Source organism: Delphinapterus leucas, chromosome 2, assembly GCF_059928025.1.
Source record: "Delphinapterus leucas isolate spDelLeu-1000000601 "Yukka" chromosome 2, BTC_Dleu_Yukka2, whole genome shotgun sequence".
Lineage (NCBI taxonomy): Eukaryota > Metazoa > Chordata > Mammalia > Artiodactyla > Monodontidae > Delphinapterus > Delphinapterus leucas.
The window spans coordinates 23,697,989-23,718,175 of NC_143130.1; the positions used below are offsets into that span (position 1 = coordinate 23,697,989).

The window sequence follows — 20,187 nt, forward strand, 5'->3', positions numbered from 1 at the left end:
CGCCAGGGAAGCCCCCATTGAGGCGAATTGAGGCAACCGTACAAGGTATCGTTCTGTATTATTTCATACAACTGCATGTGAATCTACAATTATCTCAATAGAATGTTCAATTAGAAAACAAGCAAAACTCACACACACACACACACACACACAGTGCTCAGAAACTTTTGGAAAGAGAATATCTAAGTTCCACACAAACAATATGCATGATTAACCCCACTCATTGGCCATCAGAGAAATGCAAGTTAAAGGTATTATTATATAACACTACACTCCTACCAGGATGGCAAAATGAAAAAGGGTGACAATACCTAGTGTTGATGAGGATGTAGACAACTGCCAGAAAGAGTATAAACTGGTATCAATACACCCACTCTGTGAAAGTGTTTGGCAGTGCCAAAGCGGCAGAACATTTACAGAACCTATGGCCAAGCAATCCCACTGCTAGGTATGTACACAACAGAAATTCTTTCAAATTTAAACCAAGAGAGGTGCACAAAAGATTTAGAGAAGCATTTATAATTGTTCCAAGCCGGAAGTAACCTAAACGTCCACCAACAGAATTACTAAACTCTAAGATATTTATCACGTGTGGTAACAAAACGATGAAAAAAACTGCTCTACAAATGCGAATGAAATCTCCCAGACATACTGTTGAATTTTAAGAAAAAGCCGACCCCAAAGGCTTCATCTGTATGATTCCGTTTACTTAAATTTCAAAAACAATCAAAACACATCTATGGTGATAGAAGTCATGATTGTGGGTACTTTTGTGGAGATAACAAAAAGGGCAGGGACACAAGGGAGGCTTCTGTAACGACAGGACCTTTTAGATCTTGATCTAGATTGTAGATACATGAGTGTTTACACTTTGCAAATTTTCTTAGCCATATACTTATGAATTATGCCTTCTTTTGTACATACACTATACTTCAATAACAGTTTACCAAAAAACCTTACCACGTTTTTTTTTCATTATTTGCTTGTCTTTGCTCCAGATGGTAAGCTCCTATAGGGAAGTATAATTATCATCATCGTAGCTTCAGAATTGAAGAGTGCTGATACACAGAACATCAGAAACACGATATTGAACCGATGGTCACTTACATAGATCAGGCAACATTTAATCAGATACAGCATTCGTCCCACATCAGTTTCTAAGTATTTTGCAAATATTGATTCTTTTAGTCCTCATAACAACCCTATGAGGTAAGTACTATTTTCATCATTTTACAGATGATAAAACTGAAAGATTAAGTAACTTGCCCAATGTCAACACAGCTGGTTAAGGGCTGAACTGGGATTCCAACCCAGTTTGCCCCAAGTTTATGCTCTTAACCACTGCTCTATACATCGAACACTCGTGTGGCTGGTAAAGTTAAATCCTTGCTTAGTTTTATTTCTCAAGACCCCATGCTGCATCTGCAAGAAAGTAGTGGAAGTGCAAACTTTCTAACACAAATTAATTTGCAACACAGATGAGCTGATGTCACTCATAGGCAAAGAACTCTTCTGTTTCAATGAGAAAAAGAGAAAAACTCACTTAAAAAAATGGGCAATGAATGAGTAGTCTATTGTCTTTTCACCCATCAGATCATTAAAGATTAAAAGACAGTCTCAGCGAGTAGAGGAAATCAATTTTATACACTGTTAGCACAAGTTTACCACCTTTTTTGAGAGCTATTTGGCAGTGTCTATTAAATTAAAAAATGTATGTAGTCTGAGTCATTGATTCCACTTCCAAAAATTAAGAACACAGAAGTACTTGTCCAAGTGTGCAAACACTTCCCCAAGGAGGCTTATTAACAATTATCCTTGTGACATTTCAGAGCAACACAGGTAAAGACCTATGAGCCTTCAGAGAAAAACAAATGTCACAAAGGCTCAGAAATCAAAATGCCTCTTGTAACATTTCAGGGAAGCTAGAAAATGACCCTGAGATTCTGTTCAGTTTCTTTCCCTGGCAGCCTTCTTCTTAAAGTGGCAACACTGCTCTTTACAGGTTTGTGGTTGCTAATCCATTTTTGTATCACTTATTGTTCATTTTTATGAATAGTTATTGGCAAAATAATAGCATATGCATGTATTTATTTAATGTTTTTTAAAAGAGTAATATAAAGTGTTAAGTGAGAATGGGCTTTCTATTTTTTTATAGTTCTACAGTCTTTTGTAATTCCTACACTACTTTTGCAATAAAAACCCCTAAGCCGTCTTTTAAATAAATAGGAAAAAACCCTGACACTTTGTTTGGCATGGCCAGCTCGCTGTGTGGAATAGCTCACGCGCCCAATCTTAATGGTTATCTAAATGCGAATATGGAGTAAATATCCTACTGAAATGTTTCTCAGTCCTTGGAAAAGATTTTAAAATTTATTTAGATTTAGTATATGCCTGACATTCTACACCGTGCACGTGAGAAACAGCAGATGACCTGGACAGCGCGTTTGCTTCCCTGTGCTGGCTGTTCTATGAAGGTGTGGCGCTCAGGTGCCTGGGCTGGGGTTGTGGCCTGGTGCCTCTTCCTTCCACTCTGACCCCACGGAGGCCAGGCTTTCCACGGCTGTTAGGCAACCAGAAAATCAGAGGAGCCTCTTCAACTATCTTCTTAATAGTAGCATGTTAATATTTTTAAGTGTTTTAAGATCTCATTTGGAAAACTGCTGTTCTCATATAATAAGAAAAGACAGTGATTTTCTTATGGTGAGTCATTTATTGTAAGATAATTTACAAATATCTCGCTGTCTTTACTAATTTAAACAGTGGACCAACAATTTCTTCTGACAAGGACAGCAGTAAGCTAAAAACAAAATCAGCTGGCTGAATCTTCGTTACCTGAAAAATAAAAGTACAGAACAAATAAAGATGTCAAGATATAATACATATTTCGGTGGGACTTAAAGAACTGACTCTACATAATAAAATGCTACTCTACACCAGTGGTTCTCAAATTTTGGTCTGGTGACCCTTTCATGGGGTCCGTGAGGGCAAAACTATTTTTATAACAATGTTACTTGCCTATTTTATTCTCATTTTCAGGTGCACACGGTGGAGTTTTCCAGAGGCTATGCAACGTGTAATATCAGGACAGAATGAATACAGAAATGGAGAGAACTGAGCTATCCTCTGTGAAGTCAGATATCAAAGCGTTCTGAGACCAGAAAATTTGAGAACCACTGCTCCTCACCAGCCTGTATTTAATAACTCAAAAGCATGCTGATTCTTTTTTCTTTTTTTTTCTTTTTGCCTCACCACGAGCCATGTGGGATCCTAGTTCCCTGACCAGGGATCGAACCCGTGTCCCCCACAGTGGAAGCGTGGAGTCCCAACCACTGGACCACCAGAGAGGTCCCAAGAATGCTAATTCTTTATCCTTACAGTTTATTTAATATATCTAAGAAGAAAAAAAAAGCCCACTAACATCACCCACATACTCCCACCATCTGGCTGCTGCTCTAATGGCCTGGCCATCTCATCTCTCAGGGAATCAGTTTCACTGTTGCCGAATTACCTTCAGTTCTATCTGACCGGGTTTCTTTTCTGACGGGGTAGGGGAGAGTGTGTGAAATATTACCACTTTACCTCTTGTCTGAGGATGAAACTCGAATTTCATTAGTCCCTGGGTTATTATATTAGAAGAAAAAGACAAACACAAAACAAGCAGGTCAAGAAACAATCCATGCTGGTTAATCATTTACAATTTCTGACTAAGAAAGCCCACTTCCTCACTCACTACCTTGAGTATATCACATAATACTTACCAAAATATTCCCTTAAAACAGATTCAATGATTGTTACAAAAGGTCATAGACTTGAATCTGGTTAGAAGCAATAAAACTATGTTCATGCAAGTAGGCAGGACTATGAAAGCATACTTTAAACCACAACTTTTCTATAAACAGCATACAATACATTAAAAAATTTTAGGCTAGCAACTAAATATTTGGTACCTCAAATATTATAGTTTATTCATGCCTTTTATATTATTACCAAAGAGCCAAATGTGTTTGCATTAAAGCCTTTAAGCAGAAGAGCTGACAGGTTACAGAGCATGCAAGTCCATTCATATAAATAATCCACCGTGGGGCTGCACAGCTAACTTGCAATAAAGGATTTAGACTGCCTTTCTAGAAAACGAAAACTAGTCAATTTCCAGTTATTTAAGTTCTTTTTAAAATTCTTGGTCTTCATATCCCAATCTCCCTCTCCTCATTTCTCTGGTTTTGCTACTTTTCAGCCAAGTCCCCGCATTCCTAATCAAGAAAGAGCCTGGTCCTCAATTCTGCAGAGGCTGTAGCCTCGGTCTATTCCGAGCATTCATTCCTCTTTTCCTGGCTCTCCACATCTCACAGCTCCCAGACCTTCAGAGCGCAGTCCAAACTTTCCCCCAGGCCTCTGCATGCACGCCACCCAAGAAGAAGTCAGCGTGGCTCCAGCAGTAGGAAGTACAGCAAGGAGGACACGAATAATACACTTATTTAATCCTTGTATTAGCCCCCATGTCATAGAAAACAACTGCGTTGCAGGGAGAGTATCTTAACCACGTCTATCAAGCTGGTAAGCGGCAGGGCCGCTCATCACTGCCTGGACTCTGATGTTAACAGAGCAGTAGTGACCAGGCTGAGAGATGGATTAGTCTTAAACTCACACTCCAAAGCAAAATAAGAGAAGGAAGGCTGCTGGATCCAACCAACACTTATAAAACTGTCTCAACCAGTTTATTTGTGTCTCTGGCATTCTGCCCATTTCTATCCTCCAGAGACAAAAGGACCAACTTAAATGTCATCGTAGTGATAAACCTTTCCCTGATTCTTAAACCTGGATTCACGTTTTCACATACTCAATAAAATGTTACTTCTCTCTCTGCTGAACTTCCAGGTCTTAATATATTTATGGCGGGCTTCCCTGGTGGTGCAGTGGTTAAGAATCCGCCTGCCAATGCAGGGGACAGGGGTTCAATCCTTGGCCTGGGAAGATCCCACATGCCGCGGAGCAACTAAGCCCATGCGCCACAACTACTGAGCCTGCACTCTAGAGCCCACGTTCCGCAACAAGTGAAGCCACGACACTGAGAAGCCCGTGCACCGCAACGAAGAGTAGCCCCCGCTCACCGCAACTAGAGAAAGCCCGTGCACAGCAACAAAGACCCAACACAGCCAAAAATAAAAACAAATAAATATATTTTAAAAAATGTATATATTCATGGCACGTCATTCATTCACTCTACAAATATTTACTGAGGAAGTATGTGCCAGGTGATGGGGCTATAAGACTGAACGAGACACTCCCTGTCCCAAGCCGCAGGAGGACAGACAAACAAAAGGGCAATTCCTAGTAAAACAGTGTAAGTGCTATGATGAAGGAAGCACAGGAGGCTGCCCCACTCAAACCAGGAAGGGGGGATTTCTGGAAGAAAGGATTACCCCAGCTCCGTTAGGAAGGATAAAAAGAGTCAGATGTACAATCAAGGGTGCAGGGGAAGGATGGCATTTCAGGGAAAAAAACATATGTGCCACTCAAAAAATACATTTTTTAATTTGGGAGAGAAATGACAAGGATCTGCGTGAAGAGGGCATAAAGGGGAAAGGGTCAAGGGATATTTAGAAGGTAAAATTTACAGAACTCGGCGACCAATTAGCAGGAGGTGAGAGAGAATGAGTCAAAGAAAACTTACGACACATTTTATCTTTCAGCATAATTATCTGCATTTTTTTCTTATCCTATTAGCACATAAATGCCTTGGAAGAAAGGATCACATCCTTCAACACCGTGCCTAGCACTGTATGAGGCATATAATGGGTGTTCAATTTAATAATTTTTAAAACAGAATTCCCATTATCGTAACCGTGGTTTCACAAGCATTAACATATCTAGCTAGACAACCAAGACATTTTCTTGAGGAAAGCGGTATTTTAAGAACTCCTTATAAGACAGTACTGATACAGAAAACTTAATTTAAAAATTCCTGGACCCAACTACCATTCAATGATCTGCAGATTTATATAAAACCAAACCCCAAACCAGTCCTGTAACTCAGAAAGCCTGATTTATAATATTTTAAGTTTCAAAGACAGATTTTATAAATGATACTGAATATTTATCATTCAGTATAAATGATACTGAATTATTCACGTCCTTATTCCTAAAACTTGAAGAGAGTGAAAGCTAGCAATGTACTAATTTCTAAAAAGAAGAAACTAAGCCTGAATATTTCAGCTGAAACAATCAAAATACACCAGAGATCTCATTTTCATCAAACTTTATGTTCTACGATTAAGGAAACAAGATAAGCAATGGATCATTTCATCGTTAACAGACAAAACAAAACAGAAAACTTAAACATGCAAAGGCTAAACTAGCAGGCACAGATGAGACACGGAGTCTGAGGGTGACGCACAGTTACTTACAGAGCCGCAGCACCGGAGATGATTTCAATCAGCTCCTTGGTGATGACAGCTTGGCGGGTGCGATTGAACGTCAAAGTCAATTTGTCAATCATCTCAGCTACAAACAGAACAAAAGACAACAAGATCTAAAACTAGAAAAGAATACCTTTTTCACTAACTCATTTATAGACGTGTGTTGCTTAATTCAAAAATAAGATTCTGTTTCCTTTTGGGTACCCAAACTGGCCACTCAAAAAATTTTATGAAGGTAGTTTTGTTTCTTCCACGAGATACCTTTTCAAAGTACCTGCACACTTACTGCGTACCAAGTAAGATATTACTTCCTTTAAGGCAGAGAATATAATTTTTCTATCCTCACAGAATCGGTGGCAGAGCCCAGGACTAGACCCCAGCTCTCCTGCTTCCTGGTCCACTTCCAGAATCGCTAATGCCTTTTGACGTGAGGGTCTTCATGCTGCTTTCCGCAAGGGAATTCTCTCAGCGCTTACAAGCATTCTTGCTGGCATTGTCCATGGCCGTCATCCTGGCACTCTGCTCACTCGTGGTGGATTCCTTCAGAGAGTAGTAGATGATGTTGGCCAGGCTGTATTCTTGGTAATTCTGCAGCACGTCAGCATCAATATCATCATAGATACTCATGCTCTCTGTTAAGACAAGCCATGGATTTGTCTGAAGCGATACAGCACAAAGACTGATTTAATCAAGACAGCTTCCTGGTAGAAAAACTCTTTATAAAGTCAACGTAAGATTGGTTAAAGGACTCAGTTCTAAAATCTTCATCTATTTCCATACTATAGATAATAGATTTTCAGCAAAATATGATGTGTAAACAAAGCATTTGATATTCTACTTCAAATGCTTAACTTCATAAAACTTAAGAAGTCCACATTTAAAGTAACAGCACCACATTTCACGGATACAAATCCTTTGGATGGTATCTAGCAGCGTGCTGGGCACGAAGCCACCCAACAGTCAGTGACTGCGTTTTTCAATAAAGAAATTAAGGAAAGAACTGAGACTCGTATAGTGTAATATAAAAATCCCATTTCAGCCATTTGATTATTGGGGAAATCTGAAAGTTTCAGGAAAATACGGGAGGGAAAGCTTTTCTGAGAATGTGGAAGAGAGGAAGAGTTAAGAGGCTGCTGTGCATTTTAGTAATTAGGCAGTGGAAACGTAGCAGCAGACTTGAAAATTCACTCATTAGTGTAAAGTGCTGAGACAGTACTGGATTTCATCAAATTTAAGATGCGGTGGATTATAACTCCTATTTTATGTACCATGAAGAAAGAAAATAACATAGCCAATTGAAAATGACATGCCATTGACTGGTAGAAGCATCCCAATTTCTAAGACGTTAAAATGTAAACGTGATAGGGACTTCCCTGGTGGCGCAGTGGTTAAGAATCCACCTGCCAAGGCAGGGGACACGGGTTCGAGCCCTGGTCCGGGAAGATCCCACATGCCGCGGAGCAACTAAGCCAGTGCGCCACAACTACTGAGCCTGCGCTCTAGAGCCCATGAGCCACAGCTACTGAGCCCATGCACCGCAACTACTGAAACCCGTGCGCCTAGAGCCCATGCTCCGCAGCAAGAGAAGCCACCGCAATGAGAAGCCTGCGCACTGCAACGAAGTGTAGCTGCTGCCTGCCTCAACTAGAGAAAGCCCACTTGCAGCAATGAAGACCCAACACAGCCAAAAAATAAATACATTTATTTAAAAAAAAAATGTAAAAGTTATACACCTATTACAGGAGAAATCTAATATACAGAAAGGGAAAATAAAATCAGTTCCTGTGTATTATTTCCAGGACGCATCACTGAGCAATGATCACTTTGTTTAAACAGCAAAACAAGAGAACTGAGTTGTTCAATGTATATTAGTTGTGAATAGCGTTCAAATCTCTATTCTAGAGCGTCTGTTTTGTGGTTAGGGAGGGCTCCCACACACAGATTGCAAAGCCAACAGATCATTCTAGCTTAGTTCTTCAACCTCCAAGGACAGAAATCATATCTAACGATGGCCTTCAATGGATATTTATTTATTAAATTAATGAAAGAATGCAGTAAGAGTTGTCAAACAATAAATGTTTATGATTTCATGGAAGCCACTAATAGATGGTGATAAACAGCCCAACGTCATTTTTGTTACTGCTGAAAAAAAGCCACCCTGACAATCACTGTTTTCCTAAACGTACAAATCTCTCCTTTCTATAGGAAAAATACTTGTCATACAAAACCTACTTACCAGCACTTGCAATGGTACCAAGGGAAAAGATGGGCTTTTCTTCTGTCTTGTAGGAGATGACAGACCTAGAAACGGCAAAGCAAATGTAAATTCCAAAAGTATAATTTTAAACTGTTAAGTAGACATTTACTTAATTGAAAAATCTGAACATAAACATAAAAAAGCTTAGATTTCAACATTTTTCTTGCCTGAATCGGTTAAAGATGATAGACCCTTCATCAAATTCATATCCAGAATTTAACAGTTCAAGGGCAATGACCGACGCATCCCCAAAGGTAGGGGGCCTTCTCCCCACTTCTTTGAATGTCACCAGAAACTGGTTAGAATGAGTCCTACAAGAAAATGAAGAGGTCACATAAAATAGTTTAACAGAATACTTCTGCTGAAAGAACAGAGAACAAGGAAAAAACACGCTCACTATGGATCAAGCTTTTTTGAGGGGGGCGGGGGGTGTTCACTGAATTAAGGCGCCCCTGCATTATCGTGATTGTCCCTTTCCTTCAGCACCTGCCAAGAACTAAGGACTAACACCAGGCCCTTCCTGTCTTGCATTTCTCTCTGCCTTTACTTCTCGCCTTCCAGCCCTAATCAGCTGTCATGCATTTCTGGCATTTCCCGGCTGTGAGAGCTCCTTAGGGTCCTCGTTAAAAAAAAAACTGAAAAACGTCCCCCAAAACAAAAACCCATAGCTTCTGATATTCCTACTGTATTCCATTTATGGTCTGGAAGAAGGAAAAACAAAAGATAAATAGAAAACAGGGGAAATCTATCCATTCTACTATACTCTGGAAAAAAATTCAAAAAAAAACAAAACCTCTGTGTATAAAATGGTAACCAAAAAAAGACACCTTGCTTAAATAGACCATCAAAGAAACTTCCCTTTATTCATTCTCGCAGCCTTTTAAACATAAACAATATATACTTAAATTACCTGTGAAGTATACTCCTGAGTTTATCACCAACTCCAACAATCTTAACTTCTTTCCCAGCTGCTGTGAGATTGGCCACCTCACTCTTTAAGTGTTTAGCAATCGAGGAATGAATAGCACCACAAAGCCCTCGGTCTGAGGACACACCGATAAGGAGATGTTTCTTCTTGTCTTCAGGCACCTTAATATCAGCCTTTTCATATAGAGCTTAAAAAAAACAATGTATGTGTAATTACACTACGTACAGCAATAACCCTAATTTACAAAATGATGCCTCAATATAATCAAGTGTCTGTGCACGTATTTCATTTACAATCAGGCTAAAAACCATAAAGGTTTAAATCTCTATTAAGACAGAGGTTCCTAAGGGCCAAATTATCTTAAGTACTGACTAAAAGAAATCGCTAGCACAATTAAAGAACTTGTAAAAAGGCCAGACTTATAGAAGTACCAACTTCTCTAGACTTGCCAAATTTCTAAAGAGCACAGATCTTCAGTGTACAACCAAAAGAGCAGAAAACAAATATTTACTGAAATGCTCATATAATCTACATAGCAAGCTTTTATGAAAACTGCTGACATTAAAATGATGGATGCCATTTTATTTTCTATTTATTTATTTTTGCTGGGCTGCGTGGCTTGCAGGACCAGGGATCAAACCCGTGTCCCCTGCAGTGGAAGCGCAGAGTCCTAACCACTGGACCGCCAGGGAAGTCCCTCAGCAGCTGTGCTCACTCTAGTTACAAAGTGCATCTTCATGGCCGCCACATTCCCCACTTCAACAACATTCCTGCTATGGCCTTTCTCAGTATGGAGCAGTGATTCTCAATTTCAATACCTGAGGACCCTCCATAAAAAGCAGAGAGAGGTAAATACTCAACTCCAAAGTTTAGGGAAGTGGAGAAAATATTCCTTTTCAGTCTCTTTATATGTTTTACATTGTACAGCATAAAATGTCTATTTAAAGTTCTTAAATATTTTAAATGATTAGCCATTTAATATCTAGCAGTTAGTATTTTTTTAGTTTGAAGGACTTAGAAGCTGAATGGCAGCCTTGACTTGAATTTTTAATATCACACCACAAATACTATAATTAGATATGAGTCAATTTCCTTATTTGATAGCTTTGTGGTTATAGAGTTTTGAGGGGAAACAAATTTATTACACTTATTCATTTCAGCATGAAAGGTGAACAGTGAATGACTTTCACCTTTTCATAGAAATAGGCTAGAGTAATTTATCAACCTCTACCGGGCCGCTAACTAGGTGCTCAGTATTATGCTGGTTATAGAACAGGACTCAGGAGAGCAAACGGCTGGGGTTGTTAATGATTGCTAACCCTAACGTAGCAAGTCTCCATTATGCCTCCTAGGAAAAGCTGAATATGGCTGGGTTTTTTTTTTTGGCTGCACCACACAGCCTGCAGGATCTTAGTTCCGCAACCAGGGATCTAACCCGAACCCTGGCAATAAGAGTGCCAAGTCCTAACCACTGGACCGCCAGCAAATTCCCTAAATATGGCATTTTTAAAGCAAGGAGGCATTTCCACTGAAGCCTAGCGCCCTATCGTTTTCTCATACAGAAGTTTCTTTAGAGCATGCTTAAAAAAAAGCATGCTAGGGCTTCCCTGGTGGCGCAGTGGTTAAGAATCTGCCTGCCAATGCAGGGGACATGGGTTTGAGCCCTGGTTCGGGAAGATCCCACATGCTGCAGAGCAACTAAGCCCGTGTGCCACAACTACTGAGCTTGCGCTCCAGAGCCTGTGAGCCACAACTACTGAAGCCCACGCGCCTAGAGCCCATGCTCCACAACAAGAGAAGCCCGCACACTGCAACAAAGAGTAGCCCCTGCTCGCTGCAACTAGAGAAAGCCCACGCGCAGCAACAAAAACCCAATGCAGCCAAAAATAAACATAAATAAAATAAATAAATTTATATATAAAAAAACTGATTGGACTACCCTGGTAGCGCAGTGGTTAAGAATCTGCCTGCCAATGCAGGGGGACACAGATTTGAGCCCTGGTCCGGGAAGATCCCACATGCCACGGAGCAACTAAGCCCGTGTGCCTCACTACTGAGCCTGCACTCTAGAGCCCGCGAGCCACAACTACTGAGTCTGTGTGCCGCAACTACCAAAGGCTGCGTGCTTAGAGCCCATGCTTCCCAACAAGAGAAGCCACCGCAATTAGAAGCCCGCGCGCAGCAACGAAGACCCAATGGAGCCAAAAAAAAAAAAAACAACAAAAACACCGATTAAAAAAAGCATGCTAAAAATGCATGCTTAAAAAATATGAAGAGCACAAGAAAACTACTGCACAAGGTATATGTAATACATAGAGGCATTAACACACAGATGATACAGATACATCTTTTCTTCAATTTGGAAATAAGCAAATTTCTCCCTCTTTACAGTTGATGTTTAAACATTCCGCTCATGTACTCAGTCATATCCATGACTACCCAGTCACCTTCCACTGCAGGGCACCCCCTCCCCACCCTACAGTCCTAAAAGATCACATCACAGTGTAACAGGAAGAAATCAAGCATTCGAGTCTAATGCACTAAACTTCCAAGTTCTTTTGATGGTGTATTTAATAATCTAGGAAAATTTTCAGAATATCTTAAAAGTGAACATGATCACATACAGTGGTTAACAAATAGAGAGGCTCAGATGCCAAGTCACAGAGGTGTAGTTATGACTGCACTGGGCTTCAGTTTTTCCTATCTGCAAAGCAGGAGCTCTGACGGTCCCCACCCGCACAGGGCTGCTGTGATAGATGGGGGCCTGGAAGTACTCAGGACAGATGAGTCCTGAACAGTCATCTCTAGGTTAAACGGTACTTCGTAATTTGTGACTGCACTCTCCTCTTACCCAAGGATCCTATTCCATACACTCGGGCTGGTTTCAGCTCCCTCTCAGCTCGGGCATATTTCGCTGCTGCTACCATTTTCATAGACTTGGTAATTTTCTGGATGTTTTTGATTGATTTTAGTCGCCTGGTAACTGAAAAATAGAAGTGCTGTGTTAAGATAAAGGAGTTACCATTTCATTTGTGAATTTATCGAAATATTTTCCTAAACTTCAAGGTAGAATAATTAGCAGTTAGACCTTCAATTAATAGCAGCTGCTAAACTAGGCTTAATGTTAGAGTACCAATAACTCAGACCTTGTGCTACCTGGAGAGGACAAGCAAAACGGCAACATAATAGTATCAATAAATTATGTATTTAAAACTAAATGGTACTGAAAATGGCCTTTTGCCACATATTCCGTAACATTTTATACACACACACAGTAGTTTTTTCTAGTTATATCATTATCATTCTACAGACAACAGAATCAACAACCATGTGTCACCTCACATGGGTCTTTTCCAAAACAAGTTCAATGCCGCACAGGGATGACATAGATTCACTGTGTCCATTTTGACCAAATACGTAAATGGGCTAAAGCAGCACATTTTTATTTGTCAAAGTTTAGTTTTTCTTAATTCACATATTGTGATAAAGTACTTACTATCTTTCAAGGTTGCCATATTTCGAACTTGGATCCTGAGAATAAAGGTGGTAAAAAACATTTTAGTTTTTTGAAAAATAGCTCAAAGAAAAACTTTCAAAGTTGATAAACTGATTTAAAGTGTATCCCATAAAGAAATGATCTATGACTCTGAATGTGTGTGTGTATACATAAATACCTCAATATTGATACCAAACCCTACATCATCAAAGATCTCATTCTAGGGCTTCCCTGGTGGCGCAGTGGGTCCGCCTGCCGATGCAGGGGACATGGGTTCGTGCCCCGGTCCAGGAAGATCCCACATGCCGTGGAGCGGCTAGGCCCGTGAGCCATGGCTGCTGAGCCTGCGCGTCCGGAGCCTGTGCTCTGCAACGGGAGAGGCCACAACAGTGAGAGGCCCAGGTACCGCCAAAAAAAACAAAAAAAAACAAAAAAAAAACAGATCTCATTCTATTTGATCTAACACAAAGCTTCCACTGAAGTCACAATGGCATTCACGCATGCTCTATTCCCACCCCTATGTCTTTGCCTATATTGTTGCTGACTTCCTCAGTTCACCGAAACCTTTTCAAATAACCCTTACGGTCAACTACACATTCTAACATGACCACATGTGTCAAAGTACAGTTTATTTAAACCAATTAACTTTTTCAACTCAATTCAGTAAGCTCTTTACTGAGCAGCTACTCTGCTCCAGGACATGGTGTCTGACCACAAGAAGCATACTATTATCTCATAAACAAGATTTATGCAAATTTAGATTTACATGAAATTTACATTAAATATTTTCTACAGTCTTTTAAAGTGCTGATGCATTAAAGTCAAAATGATATGACTTAAAAGTAATGTTGGTGAAAGATAAATTACAAGAGGATCCTCCTCTTACTGGTGAAGACATGTTATTGAATATACATTATCTTGTAGCTCGTAAGTCCATAAAGTACCTGTGTTGGCCTGGAAAGCTCCATGGGAGAAATGAAGAATCGATATATTTGTGCATAAAGGAGGGCCTAAGGAGGGCATTCCTAGGAACTGGATGTAGTTTTGAAGCTGGAGACATAGCTTGGGTTAATAAGTTTAAATATTATTTTATAGGTACTGGAAAAATGATGAATGTTTCTAAGCCCACAAATCAGTTTAGTTTTTCAGTAAGGTATCTCGGATGGCAGTGAAAAGCACAAAATGATACCAAATGTTGATGACATGGAGGCCAAACAAGGGGCTTCCAGACAAGAGAAGGCAAGCACCTGGACTGAGAGGTTGACAAAGCAACAGGAGACCAGATGTGAGAGCAAGCTGACCCAAAGGTTTCTAACTTAATGACCTAAATGAACACTGTTGTCATTTAACCAAGAGAGAAAAACTGGGTGGGGGAGATCTCCCTGGAGATAATGAAGTTTGAATTTGATGTAGTTTAAAAAACCATGCGACCAAGTGGAAATGTTAACCAGGTCTGGGAAACATATGAGGTATTGAGATTTGAGACAGATTTGTAACTATCAGTAGACATGGTAGTTGGTGCCAAAAAAAATAAAATTAAAAAAAAAAAGAAAAAGAAAGAGAATTAGAACGAGAAGCAGGGGGAATATGTCCTAATCCTATAAGGCCAGCATAACCCTAATACTAAAACCAGATAAAGACATTATATAAGAAATGAAATTTAGAGAACAATATCTCTCATGAACATAGATGCAAAAATCCTCAACAAAATATTAGCAAATGCAATCTAACCATGTATTAAAAACAATTATACACTACGACCAAGTGGGATTTATTCCAGGTATGTGAGGCTTGTTCATCATTCGAAATTCAAATATATAATCCACCACATCAACACACTAAAGAAGACAAATGGTATCATCAATAGATGCCGAAAAAGGATCTGACAAAATCAAATGCCGATTCACGATTAAAAACCTCTCAGCGAATTAGGAATAGAGGAGAACTTCCTCAACCTGATAAAGAACATCCATAAAAAAACCCCCCTAAGGTTTAATGGTTAGAAACTAGGAGCTTTCCCCCTAAGACTGGGAACAAGACAAGGATGCCCTGTCTCACCACCCCTACTCAACATTGTACTGAAGTCCTAATTAATGCAGTAAGACAAAAAGGGAAACAACACGTATACAGGTTGGGAGGGAAGAAATAAAGCTGTCTTTGTTCATAGATGACATGATCAACTACATAGAAAATCCCAAAGAATGGCCAAAAATTAAAAAAAAAACTGACAATACCAATGACAGCAAGAATGTGGGGTAACAGGAACTCTCACTGATCACCAGTGGTTATACAAAATGGTATGGCTACTTTGGAAGATGGTTTGGCAGCTTCTTACAAATCTAAACATAGTTTAAACATATGATTCAGCAATCATACCCCTAGATACCTACCCAATTGAGCTGAAAACTTTTATCTACATGACAACCTGCATTCACATTCCTATAGCAGCTTTATTCATAACTTCCAAAAACTGGAAGGAATCAAGATGTCCTTCAATACATGAATGAATGGACAAACAGACAGGTGCATCCATACAGTTGGAGCAGTATTAAGCAATAAAAATAAATGAGCCATCAAGCCACAAAAAGACATGGAGGAACCTTAATTGCATATCGCTAAGTGAAAGAAACCAATCTGAAAAGGCTACATACTGTATGATTCCAATTATAAGACATTCCAGAACTGAAAAAACTATAGCAACAATAAAAATATCAGTGGTTGCCAGGATTTAGGGAGAGATTTTTAGGGCAGTGAAACTATTCTGCATGGTATTGTAATGGAAGACACATGTCACTATGCATTTGTCAAAACCCACAGAAGTGTACAACAAAACGAGTGTCCTTAATGAAACTATGCACCTTAGTTAATAATGCATCAACACGGGTTCATTAATTGTAGTATACACTCCACACTAATGCAAGATGTTGATGACTGGGGAAAATGTCCAGAGTGGGGTGTGGGTATATGCAACTCTCTGTGCTACTCAATTTTTCTATAAATCTAAAACTGTACTAAAAACAGACTAAAAAAAAGTCTATAATAACTTAAAAATGCAGGCTATAAGATATGATGCCATTTTTGTGATTCTATGTGTTTATGTGCACAAAAGTAAGTCTGAAAGTTCATAACCAGAACAGTTATTTTTTAAAAATCTCTTGACTTATGTATCTTACTACTGGTATTACTCAGCCATGGAGAAAGAAAAATAAAGAAAATAAGAGGAAGGAGACTACCTGGAAAACATTAGGGGTTTGGTTTTAAGAGTGGATCCCCCAAAGGCAAAGATAAAAGCTGTCAAACATTGACAAGCTCTGCTAGTTTCAGAGGGCGGACTTAATCAACATAATGACCATCCCATGAACATTTTTTCATCATGGCACTTGAAAAGTAATATTTTGGGGATGATTTTCTTTTTTTGGAATAACTTATTCGCCCAGACATTCTAAATTTAGAGACTATAAAGCGTGACACTGGTCACTCTTTATAGATGGTCTTAGGCATGCACTCCAATTTAACTGACATAGGTTTCTAGTCAGAGCACATCATATGGAACAAAATCTGAACTGCATGCCATATCTGGATGAACACAGAATGTTCGGGTCTCCACACGTATCCCAAGTGAGAGGTATGCAGAAGATACAGGATCTTTTGTGATTCTTTCTGCTGTGCACCACCCTAATTTCCCCAATTTTGAAGCACTCTCATGTTTAGACTTCATTCAATTCTAAACACATCTATCTGTGTTACAAAGTTATTTTTTAAGTACAATTTGAGTGCAAAATAACCACGAGCTGATCTGAACTCCCTCTGGCGACAGACTGCTCTACTGAATATACAGCTTTTGCAAATGAGAAGATAAAGGAAGTTCTGTGTCAGTTTTCTGTTCTGGAAAATTGCATCATGTCCTAAAAAATTCTCGGGAGATTATCTGAGAAACTAGAAACACATCAAATACAGCAGAGGGCAAATCGCACAGATAGATGGCGGACTACCATGATCTACTATGATCACACAGCAGGTTCGTGGGTGAACTATGTATCATTCAAAGAAATTACAGACAGCTTGAATGAATTTTAAGGAGTGTATAATGCTGAATAATATAAAAATTAAGGAAGAAGCAGCATCCACTAATTCCAAAGGAAAAGAAAATTATGAAGTATGTCTAATTCTAACACTGAATGCCTGGGTGAAAGTCCGACCCTGGCCTCTCCACCAAGCGACTCCCCAGAACTTTATCACCAACCGTGACACACAATTCAGTCTTGTTAGGCTTCTAACCTTCTCACATTACATTTTATGTAGAACGTGTATGTATAAATTCGTTTTCATTTTTCAGCTGATACATCTGGATCCTCATAAGCATTTTTCCCACTGTCCTTGGTTCTTTACAAATACTGATTCACTTAATCCCCACACTAATCCAATGAATGGGGTACTAGCATTACCCCCATTTAACAGATGAGGAAATGGTACAGAGACACTGAGTAACTTGCCCAAGGCCACACTGCCAGGTGAGTGGTGGTCAGGATTCAAAGCCGGGCAGTTTGGCACCACTCCATCGGGTACACTACAGGCTGCTGCCTCACGTTTAAAAGTATGTATCTGCTATGTCAGCCTCAGATGATGGCCTCTCTTCTCTCTCCTGAAATGCCATCTCTCCCCCTTTTCAGTGTCCATAGTTCAACTTACGGCCTACTGGTTTCCTATTATAAAATAGTTCCATTTTAGACAATGTGGAACACTAGGAAATAGAAATGTATTTCCCCCTGATTTGAGATAGAAAAATCACTCTTTCCCACCCCCAAATTTCTTATTTCCATTTTCTTAAATACTACTTTAAAAAAAAGTTTAATTTCCAAAAATTTAGGGTATTTTACTGACACCCTGAACAATTAAAACAACTTCACTGTAAGTTTAATTAAGCCTAATGTTTAATGTTGGTAGGCTAACCTCCCTGAAACCAAAACTATAACAACAAATTGCATTTTAAAAAGCTTTCAATAACCAAAACACAACCAAGGAAATGCCTCTTTCTGGTTCTGCAAAGACAAAAGTATAACGTATTTCCCTTCCAAATTAATTCTGTGGCATGTGAAACATTAAGATGGCTTTAGTTTCTGAATTTAAAAGGCAATTATAGGGAGTGGAAGGGAAAAGGCAGAAGAAGCAGGAAAGACAGCAGGCATCTAGAGTGATGAAATGTATGAAAAGGAAGAGGACAGAGTATGCCTTGCAAGGTGGAAACTGACGTTTGATGAATATTCATAACCTAACAATTTAAAACTAACACTCCAAAGGGAGTAAGGTCAGGACTTCGACATTTATTTTCTGACTGAGGTTCCAGTTTAAGCCCCACCCGACACAGTAGTTGTCTCAGACCCAGCAAGCGCTTAAATGCTTCTTTACTGAAAGATCTTCAAAAGATCTTACAGGTATTTTAAAAGTTATTTTTACAATTTTATGTATTTTGTCCTCATTTCAGAAACTGTCCATTTTTAAAGATCAACTTGGATAACAAAGTTCTAAAAATATTTACAGATAACATTAATGCACAGCAAGATGGGAAGGAAGGAAGGAAAGAGAGGTGATGTTTGCAGAGCACCACTGCATGTGAGGAACTATCCCACAACGCTTACCAGGATCATGTCGATTTGTTCACCACGTTTTAGCACTTTCCACAGTGCCAACTTGGCGTAGGGCAAGCACCCAACAAATGTGCGCTGAGTGATTGAGAAATGGGACAACCTATACCAGTGAGAATCCAACTAAGGTGACTTCTTACTTCCCATGAATACTCTTTCAATATTAGGAGAAAGAAACTCTGAATTCCAAGGCAAATCCACTAACATTTGTATGTAGGTTTTTCACATCAGATTTAATTACTTCATTAAGCTGAAAATCTTTTATTGTTATAAATTTTTTGCTTAATGAACACATCCCTATTTTAATTAATGCTTTATAGTCCCTTCTCATAAATTAGGTACAAAAATCTAGTTTAGTGGGGTGGCTCCTTAGAATTCTCCTTTACTGTAAAACCGGGGAAATGCTACAGTCTATAGCTAACCCTTTAGCACTGTATCTGAAATTCTTCCAGACTCTGTCTAGCTTCATCACATCTCATCCTATTACAGGGTACCATACAAACCAACGTTTGTCTGCCTATTCCTAGGCCTTCTAAGATGCTTTTTATGGGGGGTGGGGGGAAACCAATGTTTAAAATCCCTAAAACTTGCATGGCAATGAACAGATGACGCACAGAAGTCCATCCATCTCCTCCTCCTCGGGGCATTGGGACGATATCATGACCTTGCAGGATTACTGATTCAGCACAACAGTTTCGAGATAGTGCAAGGTCTCTTCCGCTTCCTCGCCAACAGATATTTAAGGTCCCCTTTGCAACCCACGAGGGTATTTATTTTATTCACTTGGGTCCAGCAAACCGCCTGCTGCAAGGTCGCTGCTTATTTCGCGCTGTGCGTTACTGCGCTCTGCACCGGAGAGTTTCAAAAGGCGTCAAGGACAAAAAGCACACCTTAACCTTCCGCGGGACCTTCCCTGGGGCCCTCCCCTCCCCCACTTTGAGGGCCCGGGTAAGGCCTCCCAGAGGCTCGCCGCCTGGCGCGCAGCAAAGGCTCCGTAAGCATTTACTTAGTAGCTGAGGGGATCCAAGACTGCCCTCAAATTAACTGGGCCCAAGGCCCCACTCTCGAGGTCCCAGATGAGCACTTCTCGTGGCCCTCACCCCGCCCCAGCCCGCCTCCGGAGACATGGCGCGCCCTTCCCGGTTCCGAGCGCTTCCTGCAGCCCGGGCTCCGGGGCCTCTGCAGCACCCGGGCCTGGCCGGCCCTGCGACCCCGGGTCCGTCCCACTCGCCTCGACCCGCTTCCCCTGCCCCCTGCCTGAGCCCCTCCATCCGCCGTAACCCTCCCGTTCCCACCGCGAGCTGCCATACCATTGCGGCTGCACGGCCCAAGCCGACAGCCCTGCTAGGCCCGCCGGAGAAAACATGGTGATTCCGGCCCTGCTGAAGGTCGGTCAGACAGGCCTCACCGCGCCTGCGCGGAAGCTGCCCCACACGCCCCGCCCACCC

At 40.3% G+C, this 20,187-nt stretch overlaps 1 protein-coding gene across 5 annotated transcripts; it reads right to left on the minus strand.

The window, feature by feature from the left end:
- Positions 1-2,690: 2,690 nt before the first annotated feature.
- Positions 2,691-20,162, minus strand: ATP5F1C (ATP synthase F1 subunit gamma). 5 transcript variants are annotated; one of them, XM_089906529.1, is made up of 11 exons: positions 20,050-20,141; positions 19,331-19,585; positions 13,098-13,132; positions 12,453-12,584; positions 9,584-9,788; positions 8,841-8,984; positions 8,653-8,717; positions 6,893-7,048; positions 6,405-6,501; positions 3,580-3,616; positions 2,691-2,832 (listed from the first exon to the last, which is right to left on the minus strand). In XM_089906529.1, the coding sequence occupies exons 2-10, from the start codon at positions 19,384-19,386 to the stop codon at positions 3,610-3,612; spliced, it is 897 nt and encodes a 298-aa protein (XP_089762655.1). In that variant the 5' UTR covers positions 19,387-19,585; positions 20,050-20,141; the 3' UTR covers positions 2,691-2,832; positions 3,580-3,609. The 5 variants fall into 5 exon arrangements, with proteins under 5 accessions (XP_089762655.1, XP_022435972.1, XP_089762656.1 ...); XM_022580264.2 differs by lacking the exon at positions 19,331-19,585 and having other exon boundaries at positions 20,050-20,160; XM_089906530.1 differs by lacking the exons at positions 19,331-19,585; positions 20,050-20,141 and adding an exon at positions 13,276-13,454.
- Between the last annotated feature and the right edge of the window lie 25 nt (positions 20,163-20,187).

Coding starts and splice junctions, on each gene's coding strand:
- ATP5F1C (XM_022580264.2), bottom strand. CDS start 20,105: ATGTTTTCTCCGGCGGGCCTAGCAGGGCTGTCGGCTTGGGCCGTGCAG. Junction 12,585..13,097: donor TATGGCAACCTTGAAAGATA/GTAAGTACTTTA, acceptor TCTATTTTTCAG/TTACCAGGCGACTAAAATCA. Junction 8,985..9,583: donor CTCAGGAGTATACTTCACAG/GTAATTTAAGTA, acceptor ATTTTCTTGTAG/GACTCATTCTAACCAGTTTC.